This window comes from Watersipora subatra, chromosome 3 (genome assembly GCF_963576615.1).
Source record: "Watersipora subatra chromosome 3, tzWatSuba1.1, whole genome shotgun sequence".
In the NCBI taxonomy this organism is placed as follows: Eukaryota; Metazoa; Bryozoa; class Gymnolaemata; order Cheilostomatida; family Watersiporidae; genus Watersipora; species Watersipora subatra.
Window position 1 is genome coordinate 56,459,249 of NC_088710.1, and position 25,876 is coordinate 56,485,124.

At 34.3% G+C, this 25,876-nt stretch overlaps 1 protein-coding gene across 2 annotated transcripts; it reads right to left on the reverse strand.

The window, feature by feature from the left end:
• Positions 1 to 49: 49 nt before the first annotated feature.
• Positions 50 to 24,870, reverse strand: LOC137391972 (pyridoxal-dependent decarboxylase domain-containing protein 1-like). 2 transcript variants are annotated; one of them, XM_068078551.1, is made up of 23 exons: positions 24,664 to 24,870; positions 24,092 to 24,165; positions 23,880 to 23,954; positions 23,236 to 23,493; positions 22,501 to 22,656; positions 22,057 to 22,246; positions 21,246 to 21,317; positions 21,064 to 21,142; positions 18,560 to 18,644; positions 17,903 to 18,179; positions 17,688 to 17,738; positions 17,466 to 17,549; positions 16,465 to 16,534; positions 15,564 to 15,655; positions 13,820 to 13,925; positions 13,604 to 13,662; positions 11,834 to 11,946; positions 10,778 to 11,021; positions 10,277 to 10,369; positions 9,456 to 9,561; positions 9,166 to 9,360; positions 8,526 to 8,674; positions 50 to 352 (listed from the first exon to the last, which is right to left on the reverse strand). In XM_068078551.1, exons 1-23 carry the CDS (start codon positions 24,790 to 24,792, stop codon positions 338 to 340), a joined length of 2,772 nt encoding a protein of 923 aa, XP_067934652.1. In that variant the 5' UTR covers positions 24,793 to 24,870; the 3' UTR covers positions 50 to 337. The 2 variants fall into 2 exon arrangements, with proteins under 2 accessions (XP_067934652.1, XP_067934651.1); XM_068078550.1 differs by having other exon boundaries at positions 53 to 352; positions 8,526 to 8,677.
• Positions 24,871 to 25,876: the final 1,006 nt, after the last annotated feature.

Genomic DNA, 25,876 nt, shown 5'->3' on the forward strand with positions numbered 1-25,876 from the left:
TGAGTGTAACAAAAGCAAATGTATGTGGTGATAGGTTTTGTCATAAATAGAATACATGTATTGAAGAATAAATTAGAATTAAATTCAAAGAAGTAATCAATTGCGCTAGAGTAACAGAAAGATATTTATATATATATATGTATGCATATACATGTATAGTGGTTGTTATAACCAATCACTATGTCTCATAATTGTGCTACCAATGAATTGGAATGTTTATACATTTAATACCGCCACACTTATCACTGAGAGTTCACCCAAAATTTACCTTTTCAACAACTGACTCCATACCGCAGTCTCGAGGTATATCTTTGATGATTAGTCGCAAGATGGAGTCTTACTTGAGATCAATCTGAAGGAAAAAATTATCTTCGTAAAAACCATAATAGCAGCCCAAATGAATACTCTACAGCTGATTACATGAACAATAAATTTTACATAGCGCATACAGAGCAAAGACCAGCTCAGACGCAGAAAGGTTGACTTTGGCCTTTTGAAGTTATCAAAATCAAATCTATGTCAGACAGCTGATCTAACGTGTCATAAATTTTTGACAGTTTTGGATACGAATCATCTCCAAATATCATGTAAAACGCAGACAATTTCTACCATAGTTAAAAAGCATCATCACCCAGCAAACTTAAACACACGCTTACTAAGAGCAAAATGGACAATCCTAAGACTAACATGAAAAGCATTTACTATACAGAGCCTCCTCAGTAGAATAAACAATAATAATAACATTTACTATAATAATAGCATTTACTATACAGAGCTCTCTCAGTAGAATAAACAACAATAATAATAGCATTTACTATACAGAGCTCTCTCAGTAGAATAAACAACAATAATAATAACATTTGCTATACAGAGCTCTCTCAGTAGAATAAACAACAATAATAATAGCATTTACTATACAGAGCTCTCTCAGTAGAATAAACAATAATAATAATAACATTTACTATACAGAGCTCTCTCAGTAGAATAAACAATAATAATAATATCATTTACTATACAGAGCTCTCTCAGTAGAATAAACAATAATAATAATATCATTTACTATACAGAGCTCTCTCAGTAGAATAAACAATAATAATAGCATTTACTATACAGAGCTCTCTCAGTAGAATAAACAATAATAATAATAACATTTACTATACAGAGCTCTCTCAGTAGAATAAACAACAATAATAATAACATTTACTATACAGAGCCTCCTCAGTAGAATAAACAACAATAATAATAACATTTACTATACAGAGCTCTCTCAGTAGAATAAACAATAATAATAATAGCATTTACTATACAGAGCTCTCTCAGTAGAATAAACAATAATAATAATAGCATTTACTATACAGAGCTCTCTCAGTAGAATAAACAACAATAATAATAACATTTACTATACAGAGCTCTCTCAGTAGAATAAACAACAATAATAATAGCATTTACTATACAGAGCTCTCTCAGTAGAATAAACAACAATAATAATAACATTTACTATACAGAGCTCTCTCAGTAGAATAAACAACAATAATAATAGCATTTACTATACAGAGCTCTCTCAGTAGAATAAACAATAATAATAATAGCATTTACTATACAGAGCTCTCTCAGTAGAATAAACAATAATAATAGCATTTACTATACAGAGCTCTCTCAGTAGAATAAACAACAATAATAATAACATTTACTATAATAATATCATTTACTATACAGAGCTCTCTCAGTAGAATAAACAATAATAATAATAGCATTTACTATAATAATATCATTTACTATACAGAGCTCTCTCAGTAGAATAAACAACAATAATAATAGCATTTACTATACAGAGCTCTCTCAGTAGAATAAACAATAATAATAATAACATTTACTATACAGAGCTCTCTCAGTAGAATAAACAATAATAATAATATCATTTACTATACAGAGCTCTCTCAGTAGAATAAACAATAATAATAGCATTTACTATACAGAGCTCTCTCAGTAGAATAAACAACAATAATAATAACATTTACTATAATAATATCATTTACTATACAGAGCTCTCTCAGTAGAATAAACAATAATAATAATAGCATTTACTATAATAATATCATTTACTATACAGAGCTCTCTCAGTAGAATAAACAACAATAATAATAGCATTTACTATACAGAGCTCTCTCAGTAGAATAAACAATAATAATAATAACATTTACTATACAGAGCTCTCTCAGTAGAATAAACAATAATAATAATATCATTTACTATACAGAGCTCTCTCAGTAGAATAAACAATAATAATAGCATTTACTATACAGAGCCTCCTCAGTAGAATAAACAACAATAATAATAACATTTACTATAATAATAGCATTTACTATACAGAGCTCTCTCAGTAGAATAAACAATAATAATAATAACATTTACTATACAGAGCTCTCTCAGTAGAATAAACAACAATAATAATAGCATTTACTATACAGAGCCTCCTCAGTAGAATAAACAATAATAATAATATCATTTACTATACAGAGCTCTCTCAGTAGAATAAACAATAATAATAATAACATTTACTATACAGAGCTCTCTCAGTAGAATAAACAATAATAATAATAGCATTTACTATACAGAGCTCTCTCAGTAGAATAAACAACAATAATAATAACATTTACTATACAGAGCTCTCTCAGTAGAATAAACAACAATAATAATAGCATTTACTATACAGAGCTCTCTCAGTAGAATAAACAACAATAATAATAACATTTACTATACAGAGCTCTCTCAGTAGAATAAACAACAATAATAATAGCATTTACTATACAGAGCTCTCTCAGTAGAATAAACAACAATAATAATAACATTTACTATACAGAGCTCTCTCAGTAGAATAAACAATAATAATAGCATTTACTATACAGAGCTCTCTCAGTAGAATAAACAACAATAATAATAGCATTTACTATACAGAGCTCTCTCAGTAGAATAAACAATAATAATAGCATTTACTATACAGAGCTCTCTCAGTAGAATAAACAACAATAATAATAGCATTTACTATACAGAGCTCTCTCAGTAGAATAAACAATAATAATAGCATTTACTATACAGAGCTCTCTCAGTAGAATAAACAACAATAATAATAACATTTACTATACAGAGCTCTCTCAGTAGAATAAACAATAATAATAACATTTACTATAATAATAGCATTTACTATACAGAGCTCTCTCAGTAGAATAAACAATAATAATAATAACATTTACTATACAGAGCTCTCTCAGTAGAATAAACAATAATAATAATAACATTTACTATACAGAGCTCTCTCAGTAGAATAAACAACAATAATAATAGCATTTACTATACAGAGCTCTCTCAGTAGAATAAACAACAATAATAATAACATTTACTATACAGAGCTCTCTCAGTAGAATAAACAACAATAATAATATCATTTACTATACAGAGCTCTCTCAGTAGAATAAACAACAATAATAATAGCATTTACTATACAGAGCTCTCTCAGTAGAATAAACAACAATAATAATAGCATTTACTATACAGAGCTCTCTCAGTAGAATAAACAACAATAATAATAACATTTACTATACAGAGCTCTCTCAGTAGAATAAACAATAATAATAGCATTTACTATACAGAGCTCTCTCAGTAGAATAAACAACAATAATAATAGCATTTACTATACAGAGCTCTCTCAGTAGAATAAACAATAATAATAGCATTTACTATACAGAGCTCTCTCAGTAGAATAAACAACAATAATAATAACATTTACTATACAGAGCTCTCTCAGTAGAATAAACAACAATAATAATAACATTTACTATACAGAGCTCTCTCAGTAGAATAAACAACAATAATAATAACATTTACTATACAGAGCTCTCTCAGTAGAATAAACAATAATAATAACATTTACTATACAGAGCTCTCTCAGTAGAATAAACAATAATAATAACATTTACTATACAGAGCTCTCTCAGTAGAATAAACAACAATAATAATATCATTTACTATACAGAGCTCTCTCAGTAGAATAAACAACAATAATAATATCTTTTACTATACAGAGCTCTCTCAGTAGAATAAACAACAATAATAATAACATTTACTATACAGAGCCTCCTCAGTAGAATAAACAATAATAATAATAACATTTACTATACAGAGCCTCCTCAGTAGAATAAACAATAATAATATCATTTACTATACAGAGCTCTCTCAGTAGAATAAACAATAATAATAACATTTACTATACAGAGCTCTCTCAGTAGAATAAACAATAATAATAACATTTACTATACAGAGCTCTCTCAGTAGAATAAACAACAATAATAATATCATTTACTATACAGAGCTCTCTCAGTAGAATAAACAACAATAATAATATCTTTTACTATACAGAGCTCTCTCAGTAGAATAAACAACAATAATAATAACATTTACTATACAGAGCCTCCTCAGTAGAATAAACAATAATAATAATAACATTTACTATACAGAGCCTCCTCAGTAGAATAAACAATAATAATATCATTTACTATACAGAGCTCTCTCAGTAGAATAAACAATAATAATAGCATTTACTATACAGAGCTCTCTCAGTAGAATAAACAATAATAATAACATTTACTATACAGAGCTCTCTCAGTAGAATAAACAATAATAATAACATTTACTATACAGAGCTCTCTCAGTAGAATAAACAACAATAATAATATCTTTTACTATACAGAGCTCTCTCAGTAGAATAAACAACAATAATAATATCTTTTACTATACAGAGCTCTCTCAGTAGAATAAACAACAATAATAATAACATTTACTATACAGAGCTCTCTCAGTAGAATAAACAATAATAATAACATTTACTATACAGAGCTCTCTCAGTAGAATAAACAACAATAATAATATCTTTTACTATACAGAGCTCTCTCAGTAGAATAAACAACAATAATAATATCTTTTACTATACAGAGCTCTCTCAGTAGAATAAACAACAATAATAATAACATTTACTATACAGAGCTCTCTCAGTAGAATAAACAACAATAATAATAACATTTACTATACAGAGCCTCCTCAGTAGAATAAACAACAATAATAATATCTTTTACTATACAGAGCTCTCTCAGTAGAATAAACAACAATAATAATATCTTTTACTATACAGAGCTCTCTCAGTAGAATAAACAACAATAATAATAACATTTACTATACAGAGCCTCCTCAGTAGAATAAACAATAATAATATCATTTACTATACAGAGCTCTCTCAGTAGAATAAACAATAATAATAACATTTACTATACAGAGCTCTCTCAGTAGAATAAACAATAATAATATCTTTTACTATACAGAGCTCTCTCAGTAGAATAAACAATAATAATAACATTTACTATACAGAGCTCTCTCAGTAGAATAAACAACAATAATAATAGCATTTACTATACAGAGCTCTCTCAGTAGAATAAACAATAATAATAATAACATTTACTATACAGAGCCTCCTCAGTAGAATAAACAATAATAATAATAACATTTACTATACAGAGCCTCCTCAGTAGAATAAACAACAATAATAGCATTTACTATACAGAGCTCTCTCAGTAGAATAAACAACAATAATAATAGCATTTACTATACAGAGCTCTCTCAGTAGAATAAACAATAATAATAATAACATTTACTATACAGAGCTCTCTCAGTAGAATAAACAATAATAATAATAACATTTACTATACAGAGCTCTCTCAGTAGAATAAACAACAATAATAATAGCATTTACTATACAGAGCTCTCTCAGTAGAATAAACAATAATAATAGCATTTACTATACAGAGCTCTCTCAGTAGAATAAACAACAATAATAATAGCATTTACTATACAGAGCTCTCTCAGTAGAATAAACAATAATAATAATAACATTTACTATAATAATAGCATTTACTATACAGAGCTCTCTCAGTAGAATAAACAATAATAATAATAACATTTACTATACAGAGCTCTCTCAGTAGAATAAACAATAATAATAATAACATTTACTATACAGAGCTCTCTCAGTAGAATAAACAACAATAATAATAGCATTTACTATACAGAGCTCTCTCAGTAGAATAAACAATAATAATAATAACATTTACTATACAGAGCTCTCTCAGTAGAATAAACAACAATAATAATAGCATTTACTATACAGAGCTCTCTCAGTAGAATAAACAACAATAATAATAGCATTTACTATACAGAGCTCTCTCAGTAGAATAAACAATAATAATAATAGCATTTACTATACAGAGCTCTCTCAGTAGAATAAACAACAATAATAATAGCATTTACTATACAGAGCTCTCTCAGTAGAATAAACAACAATAATAATAGCATTTACTATACAGAGCTCTCTCAGTAGAATAAACAATAATAATAGCATTTACTATACAGAGCTCTCTCAGTAGAATAAACAATAATAATAGCATTTACTATACAGAGCTCTCTCAGTAGAATAAACAACAATAATAATAGCATTTACTATACAGAGCTCTCTCAGTAGAATAAACAATAATAATAATAGCATTTACTATACAGAGCTCTCTCAGTAGAATAAACAACAATAATAATAGCATTTACTATACAGAGCTCTCTCAGTAGAATAAACAATAATAATAATAGCATTTACTATACAGAGCTCTCTCAGTAGAATAAACAACAATAATAATAGCATTTACTATACAGAGCTCTCTCAGTAGAATAAACAACAATAATAATAGCATTTACTATACAGAGCTCTCTCAGTAGAATAAACAATAATAATAGCATTTACTATACAGAGCTCTCTCAGTAGAATAAACAATAATAATAGCATTTACTATACAGAGCTCTCTCAGTAGAATAAACAACAATAATAGCATTTACTATACAGAGCTCTCTCAGTAGAATAAACAACAATAATAATAACATTTACTATACAGAGCTCTCTCAGTAGAATAAACAACAATAATAATAGCATTTACTATACAGAGCTCTCTCAGTAGAATAAACAATAATAATAATAACATTTACTATACAGAGCTCTCTCAGTAGAATAAACAATAATAATAATAACATTTACTATACAGAGCTCTCTCAGTAGAATAAACAACAATAATAATAGCATTTACTATACAGAGCTCTCTCAGTAGAATAAACAATAATAATAGCATTTACTATACAGAGCTCTCTCAGTAGAATAAACAACAATAATAATAGCATTTACTATACAGAGCTCTCTCAGTAGAATAAACAATAATAATAATAGCATTTACTATACAGAGCTCTCTCAGTAGAATAAACAACAATAATAATAGCATTTACTATACAGAGCTCTCTCAGTAGAATAAACAATAATAATAATAGCATTTACTATACAGAGCTCTCTCAGTAGAATAAACAACAATAATAATAGCATTTACTATACAGAGCTCTCTCAGTAGAATAAACAACAATAATAATAGCATTTACTATACAGAGCTCTCTCAGTAGAATAAACAACAATAATAATAGCATTTACTATACAGAGCTCTCTCAGTAGAATAAACAATAATAATAATAACATTTACTATACAGAGCTCTCTCAGTAGAATAAACAATAATAATAATAGCATTTACTATACAGAGCTCTCTCAGTAGAATAAACAATAATAATAGCATTTACTATACAGAGCTCTCTCAGTAGAATAAACAACAATAATAATAGCATTTACTATACAGAGCTCTCTCAGTAGAATAAACAATAATAATAGCATTTACTATACAGAGCTCTCTCAGTAGAATAAACAACAATAATAATATCATTTACTATACAGAGCTCTCTCAGTAGAATAAACAATAATAATAATAGCATTTACTATACAGAGCTCTCTCAGTAGAATAAACAATAATAATAGCATTTACTATACAGAGCTCTCTCAGTAGAATAAACAACAATAATAATATCTTTTACTATACAGAGCTCTCTCAGTAGAATAAACAACAATAATAATAACATTTACTATACAGAGCCTCCTCAGTAGAATAAACAACAATAATAATATCTTTTACTATACAGAGCTCTCTCAGTAGAATAAACAACAATAATAATAACATTTACTATACAGAGCCTCCTCAGTAGAATAAACAATAATAATAATAGCATTTACTATACAGAGCTCTCTCAGTAGAATAAACAATAATAATATCATTTACTATACAGAGCTCTCTCAGTAGAATAAACAACAATAATAATAATAACATTTACTATACAGAGCTCTCTCAGTAGAATAAACAATAATAATAATAGCATTTACTATACAGAGCTCTCTCAGTAGAATAAACAATAATAATAGCATTTACTATACAGAGCTCTCTCAGTAGAATAAACAATAATAATAGCATTTACTATACAGAGCTCTCTCAGTAGAATAAACAATAATAATAATAACATTTACTATACAGAGCTCTCTCAGTAGAACAATAAAAGTATGAGAAAAGAAACTCACCTCATTGGGCGGTTCCTTTACGATTACGCTGCCAGCAGATGCGTTGCTAGAGCCTGAAGAACTGGCTGAAGGGCTCTCAGAGATTACGGTAGAACTGGATGCAGATGAATTAGCAGAAGAGGTCTCACTTTCACTTGTCGATGCATTTGCTGCTACAAAACAGTGAAAAAAAGTATTTACACTCTAATTCAATGCGCCATAACAGAGGTTTAATATGACAATCAAAAGTGTTTGTTGTCTGTGACTGCACTACTAACATGAAGTTATTTTGACTCCAACACTACCAAAACGCAGTGCAAAAGCAAATTGAAACACGCATTTAACACACATGGAGAGATTAGAAACAATGCAATTGAGTACTATTAAACTTTTAGGATGAAAATATAAAAAAGAAAGAGGCAAACACTTAATGAGACGAGGAAAGACTTGATGAGATGCGATACGAAGATCTACACCAAGTGAAGGCCATTGAATTTGACTTTATCACCATAAATTCAGATCAAATGTACATCCATGCAGATAGCTATATGCCTTAACTCTTTGATTACCAAACAGTTTATAAGTTTCTTAGATCCGAAGAAATATAGGATTAAAACCCGGTAACACAAATCTGCACTCGTCACTGCGAAAAGACACCAACCTTGAGAGGTCTGTGAAAGTGATGCATCCGCATCAGACTCACTGAATGTCGGTGATGTCGGAAGACTGCTCTGCGCTGCCCCAGCAGCAGGTTTTAATATTGCTTTCAGTGGTTGCTGCCGTTTTACCACTGGAGGCTGTTGCTCCAGTATCTGCATATGATTTTTGTATGTCTCCTCGGTGCTTTTAATCTTCCCTGTAGGTATAAGAGCATCAGGGATAACCTATAAAATAGAGGAACTACTTAATACAGATTAGCAAAGACGCTAGAAACCCAATTTGCAAACAAACCTGATGTGAGATTGAATGCTCGGCCCTTCATATTGCCCATCTCCTTAGGCGGGGGTGAGAACCAGTTGACAAGAGAGGACACCATAGGAATCTGCCTGAGCACCCCCTGCAATAAACAAATCAGCGGTGAACATATTAACAAGATGGACGTCGAACTAAGAGACACAATACGAACAGTGTTTTGAACATCTCTATAAGTTGGTATAGAAGGCGGCCAGCCATACTCATAATAGACTAATGAACCATTATCAGATCAGCATGCTTATGCAGAGGTCGGGCTTTAAGATATACACTTGCAAAATTTTGATTAAAAAATATAAGCAGGAAGATTTGAGCATGAAATTATCACCTTGCCATACCTATACAGCTTCACGTAATGTACAATGCAAGATCAAAACAGTTTTAATGTAGAGACTTAACCTTCTACCGGTCATGAGATATGAAAAAAATTCCAATAAAATTGATGCTAGTGAAATTCAACTGCTGCAAAAATGTTTCTATGACATTGCAAAGTGCCCTCATGCATTTTTCTGGTGAAAATTCTGTGTATCATTTTGTCCAAACTTTGTATATTATTTAATAAAAGGCCAGGTAAAATGAAATCAAAGTTAATAAGATTACATATCAATTAAATGCATTTGATTTCCTTCATGCGTTTCTATGTAGATATCCTAAAAACCTGTAAACACATGTAAAATAATTGGTGCTAAGAACCACTCCACTGCTCTACTGACAATAGAACCCACTCAGACAGGAGACATTAGTAAAGAGCAAGCGATGTTAACTGAATGGTGACTCATATGTAAGCACGAAAAACAAACCTCCTGCATCAACCTTGACTCATTCTCCTTTTCCAGGTCCTGATTGGCCTGTTCAATGCCCTGTTTTACCATCTCAGCCATCTGCTCAACAAACTGCAACATAGCATTACCATAGCGTACCAGAAACATATATTTAATACAGACTGACGGTACACATCCACACAGAGTATTACATATTGCTACACATTCAACTCAAAGCTCCTAATGTGGCTAGTAAGTACGGCTTTATACTATTAACACATACATAATCATGTGTACAGCAAGGGATGCTCTGTGGAAGGCAAACTAACCAATTGCACTCAGACAAGAACAGGCATATGTTCATATTCATTGGCATGCAGGTTCAGTGAATGAAATCTGAGGTCTACAAACAATACCATAATACTAGCTACGTACTAATGCTGTTGATTCTCTTTCTAAGCATTAATTTTCTCTACGCTGGTCTAAGATGTCAAGGAAAAGCTATGAGATAGAATTAGGAATACGCATGCAGAAACTCACCCTAGATGACTCTTCTATTTCCTTGCCAGTTGTGTAAACAAGACCTAGCAGCTCCTCCATGTCCGTCTCCTGCGAAATAAGACCGAAACGAGCACAAGCGAGACCGTCCTCCGTAGATCCAAGAGAGAAAGCAGAGTCATTGGCCTTCAGCTGATGAACGAGTTCCATGTTGATTTTGTTAACTTCGGCCTTTCCCTTGTCGGGCAACTCTGGCAGTGTCTCTAACCAGTCCGTCGGTATATACCTGTACAAAACACCAGCCTGTTGGGACATACCAGTACAGCACATCAGTCTGTCAGTATATACCAGTACAACACATCAGTCTGTCGGTATATACCTGTACAACACACCAGTCTGTCAGTATATACCTGTACAACCCATCAGTCTGTCGGTATATACCAGTACAACCCATCAGTCTGTCAGTATAAACCTGTACAACACACCAGTCATGCATGTATTTGTCTATTCACTTTACGTAAAATGAATGCAATAACAAACTACCTCCTGTGCATTTCCTTCTATATATTTTAACTACATTGTCGGCCTTTAAAAGCTGATATGAATTTACAATTGTATAACACTCTGTGTTCCGTATATATTATTTTAAAGGCAGAAATAGCTACTAAGATAATAAATAAAAGTTTATTTGACAATTACTATACACAAGGATCTAGTATTTCAACATTGTTTCTTGACACCATAAAACCAAATCAGATGAATTGAGATTTACTAACTTTTATCACTTGACTTGTGTTGAGAGCTGGTGAACAGAACAAGCAATTTATAAACCAAACATTGATCATTGCTTATTGAAACTACAGTAATTATCTGTGAGGATATATGGGCTTTCTTGCAATCCATTAGTTAATACTTGTCAGACTGGTGCATAGGATCTCTGCTGCATTCAACAGTATATTGAACTCGGGTCAAAGATGCTATGAAAACAGTCAGCTCTACCAAATCTGCCCATATAAGTAAATGAAAATATATAATTGTAATTGCCATGGAAATATCACAGGTAAGTCACACCTAGTCTTAATCATACACGCTACTTACTGAACCGCACCAATTCCAGCATAGCCTGGCATCTCTATGTATAGAAGATTGTCTTGCGCCTCCACAACTTCCATAAATGACTCTCTGTGGCTGACTGTTGCATCCATTACACTCTGCAGGTAAAGAAGTCAACCTTGAAGAGGCTTATGACGAGGCACTGTCATTGTTTAAAGTCGCTTATTTGATTAGGAGCAACATTGAATTATAAAAAGTTATTAGTTTTATTATTACAAAAAATCCTGTTTTTGACAATAAAAAGTTACACTAACACTAATATAAGTTTTCGATTTTAGATCTATAATATATGTAAAACATACATTACATATAAATCAACATCTACTGACTCTAAAACAACTCCAAAATACTTTCTTTAAAAATTTAAACAATTTGTGGGTATTGGATAGTATCTCTATGAGTCACAAGCGGTCACTTTCAATTACTGGTAATGCTTTGCCAAAAACACATTTCATAATTGTGAAAAAAGTAGCATTTAAGGCCAAAATAAAAAGTATTACCTACATGTATATCTACCTTTAATCTACAACAGGTAGATTTGCAAGTATTACAATAATTTTGAGACTAGTTTGAAATGCTTACATAAGGTGTAACAAGAGAAAATCTCAGTGTTTGAACAGTTAACATATTTTAAAGCAATGAGATGGTCTTTTAGTTTGTTTATTCTTTTTAGAAAAGATGCAAAAAAAATTTTAACGGAGTTGTAATTAAGTGAATACGATGTGATGAACTTTATTAATATGTATATTTAACAGTAAGAAAGAACTTTTTGCTACCATGTTGCTGCTATCTCATGTAGCGCTAGCAAAATCAACAGATTATTTGTGTTAATCGACAAACTGTTGGCTCTTGTATCTTTCTTTCACTTTACGATGAGTTTTTACATGATTGTCTTATACAATTTTCCTCATAGATGACATCCTCTGTCAAAACAGTTGTACTTGAGCAACAAGAAAATTTTCTTTGTAAAGTAATGCTTGAAAAATTTTCTTTGTAATAAAATTGGTGACTTTGACTCATCTGACAAAATCAATTTACATTTTCTGACTCGCGTAATTTTAATAAAATTTATTAGTATGTTCATAAGACATTACAGAAGTGAAACGATGAAGGAAATGGAAAATTTTTAAATTGCTTTAAAATAATCGCAGGAGCACAATCTTTACTATAAAAAACCAGTGTCAGTCCACTCATTTGCAGCCACGCTAAGAGTGTTAAGAAAAAAGATTGAACCACACGGGAATTGAACCCAGATATTCAACTTCCCAAACAAGCACACTACCAACTGCGCCGCTCGACCGACTTGCTGTATTGCGGAATAATGGTGTACATACTTATTACACAGGATGATCACTCCTCGGCGCACGGGACTGTCAGAGTACTAGTATACATAAAACTACCTGTACATAGAAAACAAGACTCACCAACCTGAATTGTCAACTATACTAGTTCATCTCCTATGATACTTTACGATGCATGACTTATCAAATGAGTGCTAAGGAGAATCAACTCATTTACTGATAAACTACTGAGTAACGATACCCACTGATGACTAACGATACTCACTGATGACTAACGATACCCACTGATGACTAGCGATACCCACTGATGACTAACGATACCCACTGATGACTAACGATACCCACTGATGACTAACGATACCCACTGATGACTAACGATACCCACTGATGACTAACGATACCCACTGATGACTAATGATACCCACTGATGCCTGGAAATAAATGAGCATCTCACCAATTGTTCTCTCGCTACTTTCATAAACTGTTTCATCTTGTCCTCCACTGTCTCTATGGCTGCAAAACAAATATTACTGATCTGTTGTTTGTATCGCAGTCCAACACATGAGATACAAATAGGAACAAATATTACCGATCTGTTGTTTGTATCGCAGTCCAACACATGGATGAGATACAAATAGGAACAAGTCTTACTTTTATTATAGTTACTCACCATAACCATGCTCAAGCGGAGAGAATTTGATTGCTGTTCCCATCCCATCCACCCGTATCGTCTCCAGGCAGATCGATGGACAGACCCTTTTAACTGTCTCCACAAACTAAAAAAGCGCATGATTGGGGTAACACTGAATTACACACGAAGAAAGAAGGAAACTGCTGGCAAAAGGTCAAACTTAAAATATATTTACTTTTATATAACTAAAAACAAATCAATTTTTAAAACAATAAGTGCCATTGCCATATATGACTTAAACAATGATTGAGGCAAACAAACCAGTTAAGTTTTTATCAATAACTCTAATGCTTATGCACTATCTTAGTTGTGACAGAAAACGATGCTTTTACTCCTCGAGCCAATGAAATGTGAGGTTTCCATTACGTGAATCTGATTGGATTGTTTTCTAGAGATTCACCGATCACTAGAAAACCAGAAATTAACCGGTAAAACAATACTTGTTTTACTGTCTTATTAAACGACCACAATTCTTATAAATGTACTATTATCATCCATTCAACTTGTATTGATATTCATCTGTGGATAGACTCAGCAGGACATGTTATATGCACTCTATTGACCTTCGTAAGCGAAAAGGTTTTTCAGCGTTCCCAACACCTTTATTTTTTTAACCGCCACTCTCCACTAGGCTCTGCAATATTGTTTTGTTTATATTATAATATAATAGAGGTGCTGTTAGGGGTATGTTGAGCATGTGCCGAGAAGAAAGATGTTAAATGAATGAGGTAGTGTACAACCTCACAAACTACAATGTATTATTCTTAATAGCTGATGAATCTATATTGATAAATCACGCTTTGTAAATGTGTGTCTGTCTGTTAGTCTGCCTAAATCCTACGCATCTCCACATTTTTCAGCTGATATCGTCCAAACTTCACACACATTTGCTCTGTGCATTCCGCCAAATCAATAAAGATACTTTGTTCTAAAACACTGTTTGTCTCCTCAGAACCACTCTATTAAACACCCACCTGCTGACTATCTGATTGGAAATACAAGAAATCCTGGGCATCACCGGGCTTACCGATAGTTTGTAATAAAAACGATTTGTAATGGTCGCTACACAATCATTACATAACAGCTTGTTATTAAGCAGCGAAATGAAATAATATAAGCTATATTTTTTTCAGGCAAGACCAATCCGAAAGAAAACTCTATGAATGCCTCTGCAAATGAAATCAGGTTAAGTCTAGGCATATAGGAGGAAAGAAAAGGTGTGATGTGATGCCTGTCCAGGATTAGACTGTCTTGTTGACTCAAGCTAATGAGTGTCTGCGCACACAATGCTACTCAACGGGTATGAACACTACAGACCAAACGTGCATAATGAAGTAGGTGAGATTTAGTATTGGAATTGCGAGACATGAAACAGCTACAATCAATACTTGGAGCAATGCGATGTGGTGGAACTCGTACAAACAATGTAAACAACTAGAGAAAGGCACAGCTCACAATGTTTACTCAATGAATAATAGCTAACAGTCCATCTAATCTTTTATCACCTTCCTGCCCTTTCAAGCCTTCCAGAACGTCTCAAAGAGAGACTGGATGGCAACTAAACAGGAAGAAGAAGGTTTACTTTCCAATAGAGAGGTTGACAAAGCTGAATTTCACCAGTAAATTTCAGAGCCGTGCAATAAAGCAAGGGAAAGATTCTCAACCACAAAAAATGTCTCGCAACATTAAGAAAATGTAAGACAATGACATAGCGAGATCTTACCCAGATGTTGAGACTCTCAAAGTACCTGCCGAGTCTGTCATCATCGAGCTGTTTTTGCTCTATTTGCTCCTGAGTTGCATAAGGTGCCACATCTGTAAAATTTACTAGTGCATAGAGCAGAATGTTTCAAGATAAAATCTACCTTTATCACAAAAGCACAATAAAAATTTAATTTATACATTCCTGGCATTTAATTTTTCATCTTATAACCAATTAAAATTGTCAGGACAAAATGAAATGTAACAATATAAGCACTCATGTCTCTGCTACAACTGTTCTTTGTTAATTTTAACCCGAGCAGCATCATATTGGTAAGGCAAGCGGAGAGAAGACCTAGATAAGAGTGATGCATGTAACACATAACGATTATGCATCTGCCATACATTTATACACAAGAGATAAAGCTGACACGCATTGTCATAATAAGTAAAATGAATGAATGCATGCAAGAGTTAGCAATTTATCTAGCAGATGATATTTCTTCACTATTTTTATTATAACTAGTAGTTTCATCAAATTACTCACAATTCCAAATCTTTACCTGGAAATAGTAAATGACAATTAAGGAGCTAGCAATGTTGACAAGCTGTTATAATGTTCTAGAGCTACAACAAATTATCACACACATGTCATTTTTCGCAAAACTTGCAAAGGTCTGGAACTTCATAACCACACCATGAAATATTTGACTGAATGCATCAGAAAATCACTTTGGGCCTTTTTGATGAGCTAAACTGCAATAACAAAATAGCTCTGGCAAAGGAACAATATTTTGTAGCTGAAAACTCGTGACCTCAGATAATTTTGACATCATGCACGTTTGACAGCTATTTCAGCAGCACAATGAGAGGCACATCGTGCATGACTACAATAACAAGGCTAGTATGAAAATATGCAGTACCTTGAAGAGGGGCCTCACTCGACTTGCCGTACTGGAATACTACAACTGGAGTGGCCATTTCGAACACCAACTAAAAGAGGCGCATCTATATAAAGCATATGCAAGCTCTCTCTACATTGCAGTTGCTTGAAATTATCTTCGCCATTACAAATGAAGTCAAACAAAAGTATTTGGTTACATAAGAAGTCATTCACAGAATAGTGAGTTGACAACTCTTACATGTGAGCTAACTAACTATACTACATTGCCACTACTTTCTAAACATACCACTACTGCATTTAAATTCAAGAGAATGTATCAAATTGTACTCGATTAAAAACAACGGAACAGAGGCCCATCACAGATTAAACCAACGAGTATAAATAAGTGCTGTAAAATCAATTAGCATAGACAGCTATGCCATTCTTTTTCCTTTGCCAATCCTGAGAAATTGACATTGGCAATATACATGTGGAGTTGTCTCTACTTCACACATTACCAACAAATATGAAATGGAAAGACAAATGTGTGTTTTGCTATAAGACACATGAAGAAGTTGACACAAGAAGTTGATCTTATCAGATATTTGTTTCATATCTCATTTGTTGGAGCAAAGAATTTTTTATAAAAAATACATTGTATTAGGTTTTATTTGTTTTAAAGTTCAAAAAACTTAAAGATAAATATTTGAAGTAAATACATACATAATTAAAAACAGGCATGTAAGGTAAACCTATGTGAACATTGAATGGAAGGAACTTGTTGTATGTCGTATTGTCATGTTGTGTGCCCTAAAGTTTGCATAAAAAGGTGACCCTCAGTTAAAGTTGGACTGCATATTCATTTATAAAAGGATGTCCAATTTGTTAAAAACAATGTTAGAGCTTGTAAGGAACCTCCCCAACTCCCCACACGAGCGCGTGGACGGATTCAAAACAGAACATACAAACAACTTGATGACAAAGGGAAGTTAAAAGATGAGAGGAAAAGTGCAAGGAATACCAAAAAGAGAAGAGACTTACAATGGCGGATAGCAGTTTACTGACAAAGTCTCCAAAACCAGAGTACTCCATACTACCCTTTTTCCTCTCTGGAGCTTTCTTATTCTATAACAGGCAAGCGGGAACCGGTGACCAAACAAAGTGGAGACAAGCAAGTGCTCATCAAGTTATGTTAATCTACGGCAGCAGGAAGCTCTAGAGACAGGCATTTGTGAACAAGAATAAGGGAGTAGGTATACATACCAGAATAGATATGGTCGGTATCTGCGTGAGGAACTGAAGAACATCTGAAGCCTAAAAGAACAAGGACACAGATTAGCAGCTAGCAAGTGTATCAGACACCTGCAGTGCCATGCCACCAGCCTATAAAAAAACATGGGCCGAAGAGTCAAATACGTATCACAACTCTTCATCGAAAATAATTGACAATGATACCATAGCTATAGTTCACAGCTCACCATCTGCACGGCTGTCTTCACTCTCGCCACCATTCCGTCAATGCCCACAAACTGCAGGGCTATCCACAGTGGTAGGCACTTGAGTTTCTCATTTGTGCAGTCAGTGGTGATGTTGAGCGCTACAGCTGTACTTTCGCTCTCCTGCCTATAGACTGTTACAAAGGGTGAGCAAGCAAATCCAAACCATGAAGCCAAATCAAGGGTGCAGCTATCGCTGGTGCGAGCCGAAAGCATGTTGGTGGGCACGCTCATCAGACAGAGAGACGCTAGGTTCAAGCTACAAAGTCAGTGAGAGCCGATGAAAAGTCATAGAAAAGATTCCAGTGCGAGGGATCTAGTATAAGGTCACCCCAAAGTGTGACTCTCCAGAGACAATATATAAAAAATTTCTGATTATTTCAGTATTATTACAGAGTGATGGCCTCAATCCCTTTCTTTTCCCAAAGAGATTTGACAACTCAATAACCAACCTGAAAGCCTCTTTGAAAAAAACCCATGAGACAGGTTATTAGATAAAAAGTGAATTTTTCTGATATTGCTGTGGACTAACGACACACCGTTTGTAATAAGTTGTCCAGTTCTCTATTTCATTAGACTAATAGAACACAAATTCTATTCATACGCATAAATGTAACTCTGTGTTCCTAGAATACTTACCCTTCAATATGTAGCCAGATATTGTTTGCTTTGCAAATTGTCTTTAGTTTCTGCAGCGGGTCGACAGCAGCCAAATGGGGAGTACCTGTCGGCAGATGAAAACATAGCCAGGTATGAGAAACACCATATATAGCCTGGTTTCCATATACGTCGCAAGCGGCGGTGACAGGATTGCAGAGTTATCGGTGTTGACACGGAAACCTTTGTACCGAGTACCACCGGTAGTTTCTGGCGGTCAACACAAGAGTTCAACACTGTTAAACTCTCGCATGGAGCCACAGGCAAAACCTTCCTGAAATTCACTGGACAGGTAAAGGTCAGCACTTTCAAAACGGCACAGCTAGGGGCCACTTTTATGCGATCATCAGCGACGCGGCTTTATGTAAACATAAGCCGCCGAGCCTAGCGCTGCAAGCGTTTTGCCGTGCGAGATTACCGCCAGGGTCTCACAGCCGATATGAGAACCGCGTTTAAACTGTAGTTTAACTCTTAAAAGACAGTTTATCTAATTGTTCATTGATCTGGTCACCACACTGAGAACTGCTGCAAGACTTGCAAATATAGACTGAACTAAAGCTAAACAGTGAAGAAGCTTGCAATTGCTGTCATAAAGTCTATTAAAGCTGACCACACAAAACAAATTCATTAAACCGGTAATACTCAGGGTTTGCAAGACCAGACACAGTAGAAAAATACTCCAGGCGTCCACAATTGACTATTAGTAAGCATAGCCAGCATTGCACAGCCAATTAATATAGAGGACATTGGGCAAAACTTAAAAATAATTTAAAATGCTGATAATAAATATGCTTAAATGTAATAATAAAGTAATAATGCTTAAATATGCTTCATAATAAATACTTACAAATAGTTTTAAAAACATATTGCTCTTTATAATAAGAATGGAAAACAAGCTAGACAAAAACTCTGTATTAATATAAACAAATCTCTACGTAGGGAGATAATTTGTTCTGAGACCTGCTTCTTATGTAATAACCTTCATAGTTTCGATTAAATATTACTATAGGAATATATGAATATGTAATTCATTTAATTCCTCAACAGTCAAAAAAATTCTGTATATAAACTCACTCCTGAATAAATACTACAATTAAATATAATAATTATAAAAATGTAAAAACGATATGAAAATGCATAAATAAACAAGTAGACAATAAAAAGATTGTTTATTAGTCTAACTTAGACTATGTGAAGTCTAGAGTAACTTACCTTACAGATTTTAATTCTTTTTATATTTTTCATTACATTTTAATTGTCACCTTCAGCCTCTTCACATTTACTTCTATACAGTAATTGTGAGGCTTATAGAAACTTTGAATGTCATATACATGTATTGGAATCACTTTGGCGTCAAGTACAATATTTGTTTCAAATTTAAATCAAATGTTGTATGTTAGGGCATCAAAAAGAAAAAGTTTGATTGTTTTCAGTAAAAGGAATATGGTTAGGCCATTAAAAAAACCAGTTTGACCAGCAATAGTAGTTTGCAAATAGACTAATACATTCTCTTAGGAAGATATCAGCTGTACTGAGATATCAGAGAGTACAGCTGTTGGTGCACTCACACTGACCACCAACTGAATAGCTCCACAGTTTATTTACCACAGTTAATATTATATTTGTCTCTCCATAGTTATTTTTACAAAAGACTAGTATTTCCCCTGTCTTGAAGGTCATCACATTTGCACCTAATATTTAAGGTTTGGCCAAAACTACTGCAAATATGCGCTGTATGATATTCAGTAGGAAAACTAAAGCAAAAAAGTTTAATTGACACATTGTTTTATAGTGCAGCTGCAAATAACTGCAAAACTACCATGTAGAAAGAGCTTCAACGTGAGGTAAGTATGTAGATCTGTACGAGCTACCGCATTCCCGAAATAAGGGTAGGGTGTGGTAGCAAGCCCTCCCCTCCCACTCAAGGGCTACTGCTAGATAACACATAATCATATGCCAAGCCAGAGAGCTTTATACCATATACATTACAGCTAATAATACAACAATGCTTAAAAATAAAACTCCACCGATCATTTTAATGAGCAAGTCTTATGGCCAGCATTATTCTTGTTCAAAACCTGTAACTAAGAATTTAGTCATGAGACAGAAAGATCGGTGTTGTGTTTTACAATGGCAACCTTGTAGTTTTCTATCTCACCAAAATATTGCCACACTAGATTTTCTGCCAGTAGGAGCGTAGTGTGGCGGTATTCAATACTACTGGTATATGTGTTTGCATTGCATCCAATCACAGCAAATATCAGGTACGCCTTTAACGCCGCTAAGCACACATATAACTTGAAATAAATCATAACTTTGCGATTTAGCTTTTCAGAAGGTCTTGTTTAAACATATTAATGCAGAAAACCAGACGAGAAGACAGCCTCTAGTCGCTAGTGATGAACAAATATAAGAACTAGTAGTAAGTCAAAATGATGTAAGGCGGTAAGTCATGGCTAAAGGGTAAGTACTAAAGAGATACTTACTAGCATAGGCAAGAAGAAAGACAGGCTCTCTGGTAGATGCTATGTGATCATTGACTAGTGATTCAAATGCATCGGCGTCCTGTAAGACCACAAACCAATCTACTCAGTAAGTTTTCATACGCTACCAAAGACGTCAGCAAGGAATGAACAATAAAAAGATGGAAGTTTCATATACTACTCACCATTTTGTGAATTTGACCAGGTTCTGGAGATTTGCAGGGTACTACACAAATGCAGCTTTCGGGCAGTCCCAACTGCAATAGAATTTGAGATAACAGTAAGCCATCTACCATGAGTTCTAGAGCTTATGCCATGTATAGTAAATATTATGACATAATTAACAGATTGTATAAAATAGAAAATTGTAGATAGCATGACTTATATATTAAATTATGAATGTTATGATGCACATAATAGAGAATATGACATAAAAGACTACATAGTGTTATGTACATCGTATATAGTATGACATACAATTGTAGATTTTTATGGCAATAAATATTTATGTATATATTTATTTAGATATTTATGGTGAAGATTGAAAATATAACATGACGAGTAGATGAAATAACAACGGCATGACATACATAATAAATAGTAAAACATGAGTAATACATAATAAATAGTATGATATAGCAGATAGATATAGTTTAGTATAAAATAGAACAAATACAGATTGTTCTTAACATAGCCTGAATACCCAGAATAATCAAGTCTCAGCAGGTGAGTGAATTACTAGTGATCTTAAGAACATAATCCATATTCTCAAGATATTATTGTAAAACGGTGGACATGAATGAATAACGCATCTTCAAGCATTTATGACGCGCAGACTATCCCTTTATATACAAGATACTGTTGAACATCATCTAGGCCTGGCAGACACAATGATCAGTGTGAGAAGAAAACGGTACTATGAAACATTAGTATTGTCTATATAAAATACATATTGAATATGAAGACTGATAAACCAAGCTTAGTTTACAGACGCACCCCTCTAGCGAGTGTGGTAGAGAGGTTAGGTGCACCAGCCGCACTGATGTATAAAACTGGAGGCTTGGAGTAGAGGCAATCAAATCCCTTCTCCAGATAGTCCGGGTACTTAGCTACAAGGGCTAGCTTGCAGACATTGATAAGACCAGAGTTTTTGTCATCATGATACATGGCTGTTGACTCTTTGATTCTAGAACCAGTTGAGCAAAATTTTTTAGAAATATTATGATTTTATCTACTTTCTTTACATTATGCTTTTGTAATAATTGCTTACAGAAAGTGAATATCAAATGCATTTCAGATTGGCAGCAACTAACTTTGTGTGAGCAACAGTGTAGGGTGGAACCTTCTGATAAGGTAAAAATCAAAGCCGCCTTCAACTCAGCCTGCTAATTTGATAACCAGTACAACATATAAAGCCATGCAAGATACAGATCAGTGCACCTGAACAGCGCTGTGATCCATTGAGTTGTATCGTTTAATATGCGAGTGTAGAAGCGTCTTCTGTGCTCCGGTGTCAATTTTGTTGTGTACGCTGCCATACTGTGTGACAGTAGCAATGCTCTGTCTACTTCTGTCAGCTCTGGCAACTCAGACGGTCTGTAACAATGAGACACCACAACGTTATAAAACAAAAAATATGTTTGCATGTAAAACATTTATCGTCTACAAGTGTAGAACAACTAGGTTCAACAATTGGCACAGCTAAAAAGGTCAAGCGAGCCAACCACCTTTTCACCAACATACATGTTCAAACATGAGTGTGGGCAATCCCTCGAAGAGCGAGCATGCCTGCTTAGCTTTCTGCAAGTAGAGGTTGTGCATGTTGTAAGAGCCAATGTTACATAAACATTGATTCTGTGATCTTGTCTGAACATGTCAGAGTGCAGAGACAAGGGAACCTAGACGACCGGAGACATGCCGGTTGAAGGTTGGATGTCACATATAACAGTTTTAAGCCAGCATTCTAAATAACTTGGTGGTATGTATACCCACACAGTTCAAGAAAAGCAAAATCTTCATAATATAGCAACCTCAAATAATGATATGCCAATGCTGCTACATAGATTTAACAGAAATGCAACCGATGCCAAAATGTCTTAGAGAGAAAACGATGCTCTTGAACTAGGGTGGTCAGTCCTGCCATCACACTCCTAAAACAGCTCTCAGTCTACTCACATTAAACCATCATCTACAAACTCATCATCATCAGATTCCTCTTGAGCTGGGGAAGCGGTTGAAGTCTCTTCAGCGACAACTTCTCCGTCAGCGCCTGTCGGTACAACAGTTTTGAGAGATGCTTGCAATTCCTCCACTGCCTTCAGCATGTCCGTTCCTGCATTGCTTTTTTCTACCTTTTCCACATACTTTTCTGGGAAGTTTGTGTACCGAAATAATCCACCAATTCTTTTGGAGATCTTTATCAAACTTTGACCACTAAAATTGGTAAACAATGGCGAACGTACCATGTATAGCAATCAGCCATACAGCATTTGCGTGTTTTCTGGTTAAATCTAAATGCAGTAGTAACCACAAATATGTAAATCTGAGCAAGAACTAGGACCAAAAGAGCAGACAACTATGCTAAAAACGTTATGGCTACAGACACTGGCGTTATGGCTGTTGATACTCTTGCACAGCAATCAATCACCTATTGATAGAGCGATGAATCACTGTAGAAATCTCTAACATCAACATTTGAATTATATCCTAAGCATAGAGAAAATGTCATCTTAGTCTTTGAGAGATGTTTGATAAAAACCACTGGTATGTATACGGTATATAGTAGGGTATAATATTAGGGACCGCAAATGCTAATCTACCTATTTTTCAATGGTTGTGGAACATGCTTCTGGATTTCGGCTTTTTGCCGTGCCTCTCTGTCATCTTTCCACTTTCTAAAAATAATTATCATATGATAAAATAATGTGTGCCAATGGTAAAACTATATTGACATATTTAACAATTGGAGACAGTGGTGAGGTGGTTAATGAATTATATTTGCCATTTAACTCAAATGATAATGCAGACTTACTTGTTCATGTCATCTAGTACTTTCATTGATTCTGCCATATCCTTTTCTAGTTGTGCCACCTGTGGACCCATCATCTATAGGACATGTTGTCAATTAATAAGCATGCCTACAGCATTTCTGGTGATATAACAACACAAATGCAACTGGTACTTATGGAAACCTGTTACTAAAGTGTAGCTTTAGCTCTTAAAAAGTTACCAAAATGATCTGTGGCAATTATCGATAGCTAAATGGACTCTAACGTGCATAAATGAAAAAAATTTAATGCGTGAACTACGAGTGCAGTTTTAATGTTTTTAATTCACCCTACTGCCATGAAGGTGCATTACAAATGAAGAAAGTAAGTAGTCACAGTCCAACATACAAACACAGCTTTTTGGTGATCTAAAATAAGAGACAACACGACGAACTATCCTGTAAAAACAATGATGCAACAGCAGATGAAGTTGGCTAAACAAGCGTAAATTCATCGAGTAATCACGGAAGTCAATAATTTGCTAATTTTTAATCTGAGATTCAATGTGCCTAGTGTGCCAAATATTGCAGTTGAACAGATAATTTACTGTTCCTACCCCATAAAAACGTTTAGCACTTGCATCTTCACCAATCATTTTTGATACGTTGTCAGGAATGCCCATGTCGTTTGCCGTACCATTTGGTAATGACCGATCGATGGTCATACCACTCGACCTCTCTGCCATTTTAAAAGTAGTTTCGTGAGAAACAAAATGCTAACTAATTTAATAACGTTAACTTTTTATTATTACACGCTGGCAAGCCGTTGCTGACCAGGATACGCAGAGTTTGCGTGTTAGCGCTATGATTGGTCAGCAAAGTTTAGAAAAACGGGCTTATGAGAATCTGATAAAGTGGAGAAGTGTAAACCCGCCAAATATAAAATTTCTAACGCCATATCGCAATTGGTATACGAACGCATATATGCAGATCATCCATATCATACAGATCTGAGCCGGCTCGACCAACTTGGCCTTTTCCATTTCCATTTCTTCAACTCAGTCGAGAGGCTCATGGATTTCCAGAGGTGCCTCGATCAATGAGCTGTTTGGCATAGTTTTAAAAAGCAATATGTGAGCTGGTATGATCTGATTGATGGCTGTGAGAGTGTCGACCAGGTGTGTCTCAACTCGAGCATCGCTGCAAGTAGCAAAGCCGCCCGAGGCGACAGCTTGACCAGAACACTCTTCCTGGTTGTCAGAGGCCTTGCTGTGCCATCAGAAATAGTTGAGCCTGTGCTTTAGCACAGGGCCACAAACTTCTCTTCTGAGCTCAGCAAGCCTGCCAACACCTTTCCCCGTTCTGCCTCTTTACAGACTCCAACAGGTTCAATGTATCCGCTAAAGAATGAACTGCCTCACTTGAGTTAGTCATAGTTGTATCGATATGATTGTTTGAAGTAAGATCGGTAGTAGTAGCGGTAGTAGTGATGTCGCTGTGGTTCCGTGAGAAAACAGGGTCGCTGGAAAATGCAGAAACAATAGGCCTTGTCTCATTAATCTCCCAGCTTTCCTCTCACCCTGGACCCTGTATCACTATGTCGGTGTCTCTCCGAATTGGCTGCCACCATCGATAACCAGGCGCACTCATCATACCGGGTTGGTGGCCGACTAAGATCAGCCACTGAGAGTTGTACCGAGTTGCTCCAAAAACCTTTTTCTACAGGCCGGGAAGTCGGACTAGCAAGAAACTTAGGACAGGCTGGCTCTTCTGGAATTTTATGTTTTTGCTGCTTCTGTCTCCCTTGGAGCTCCTGTAGCTGGCCTTTCA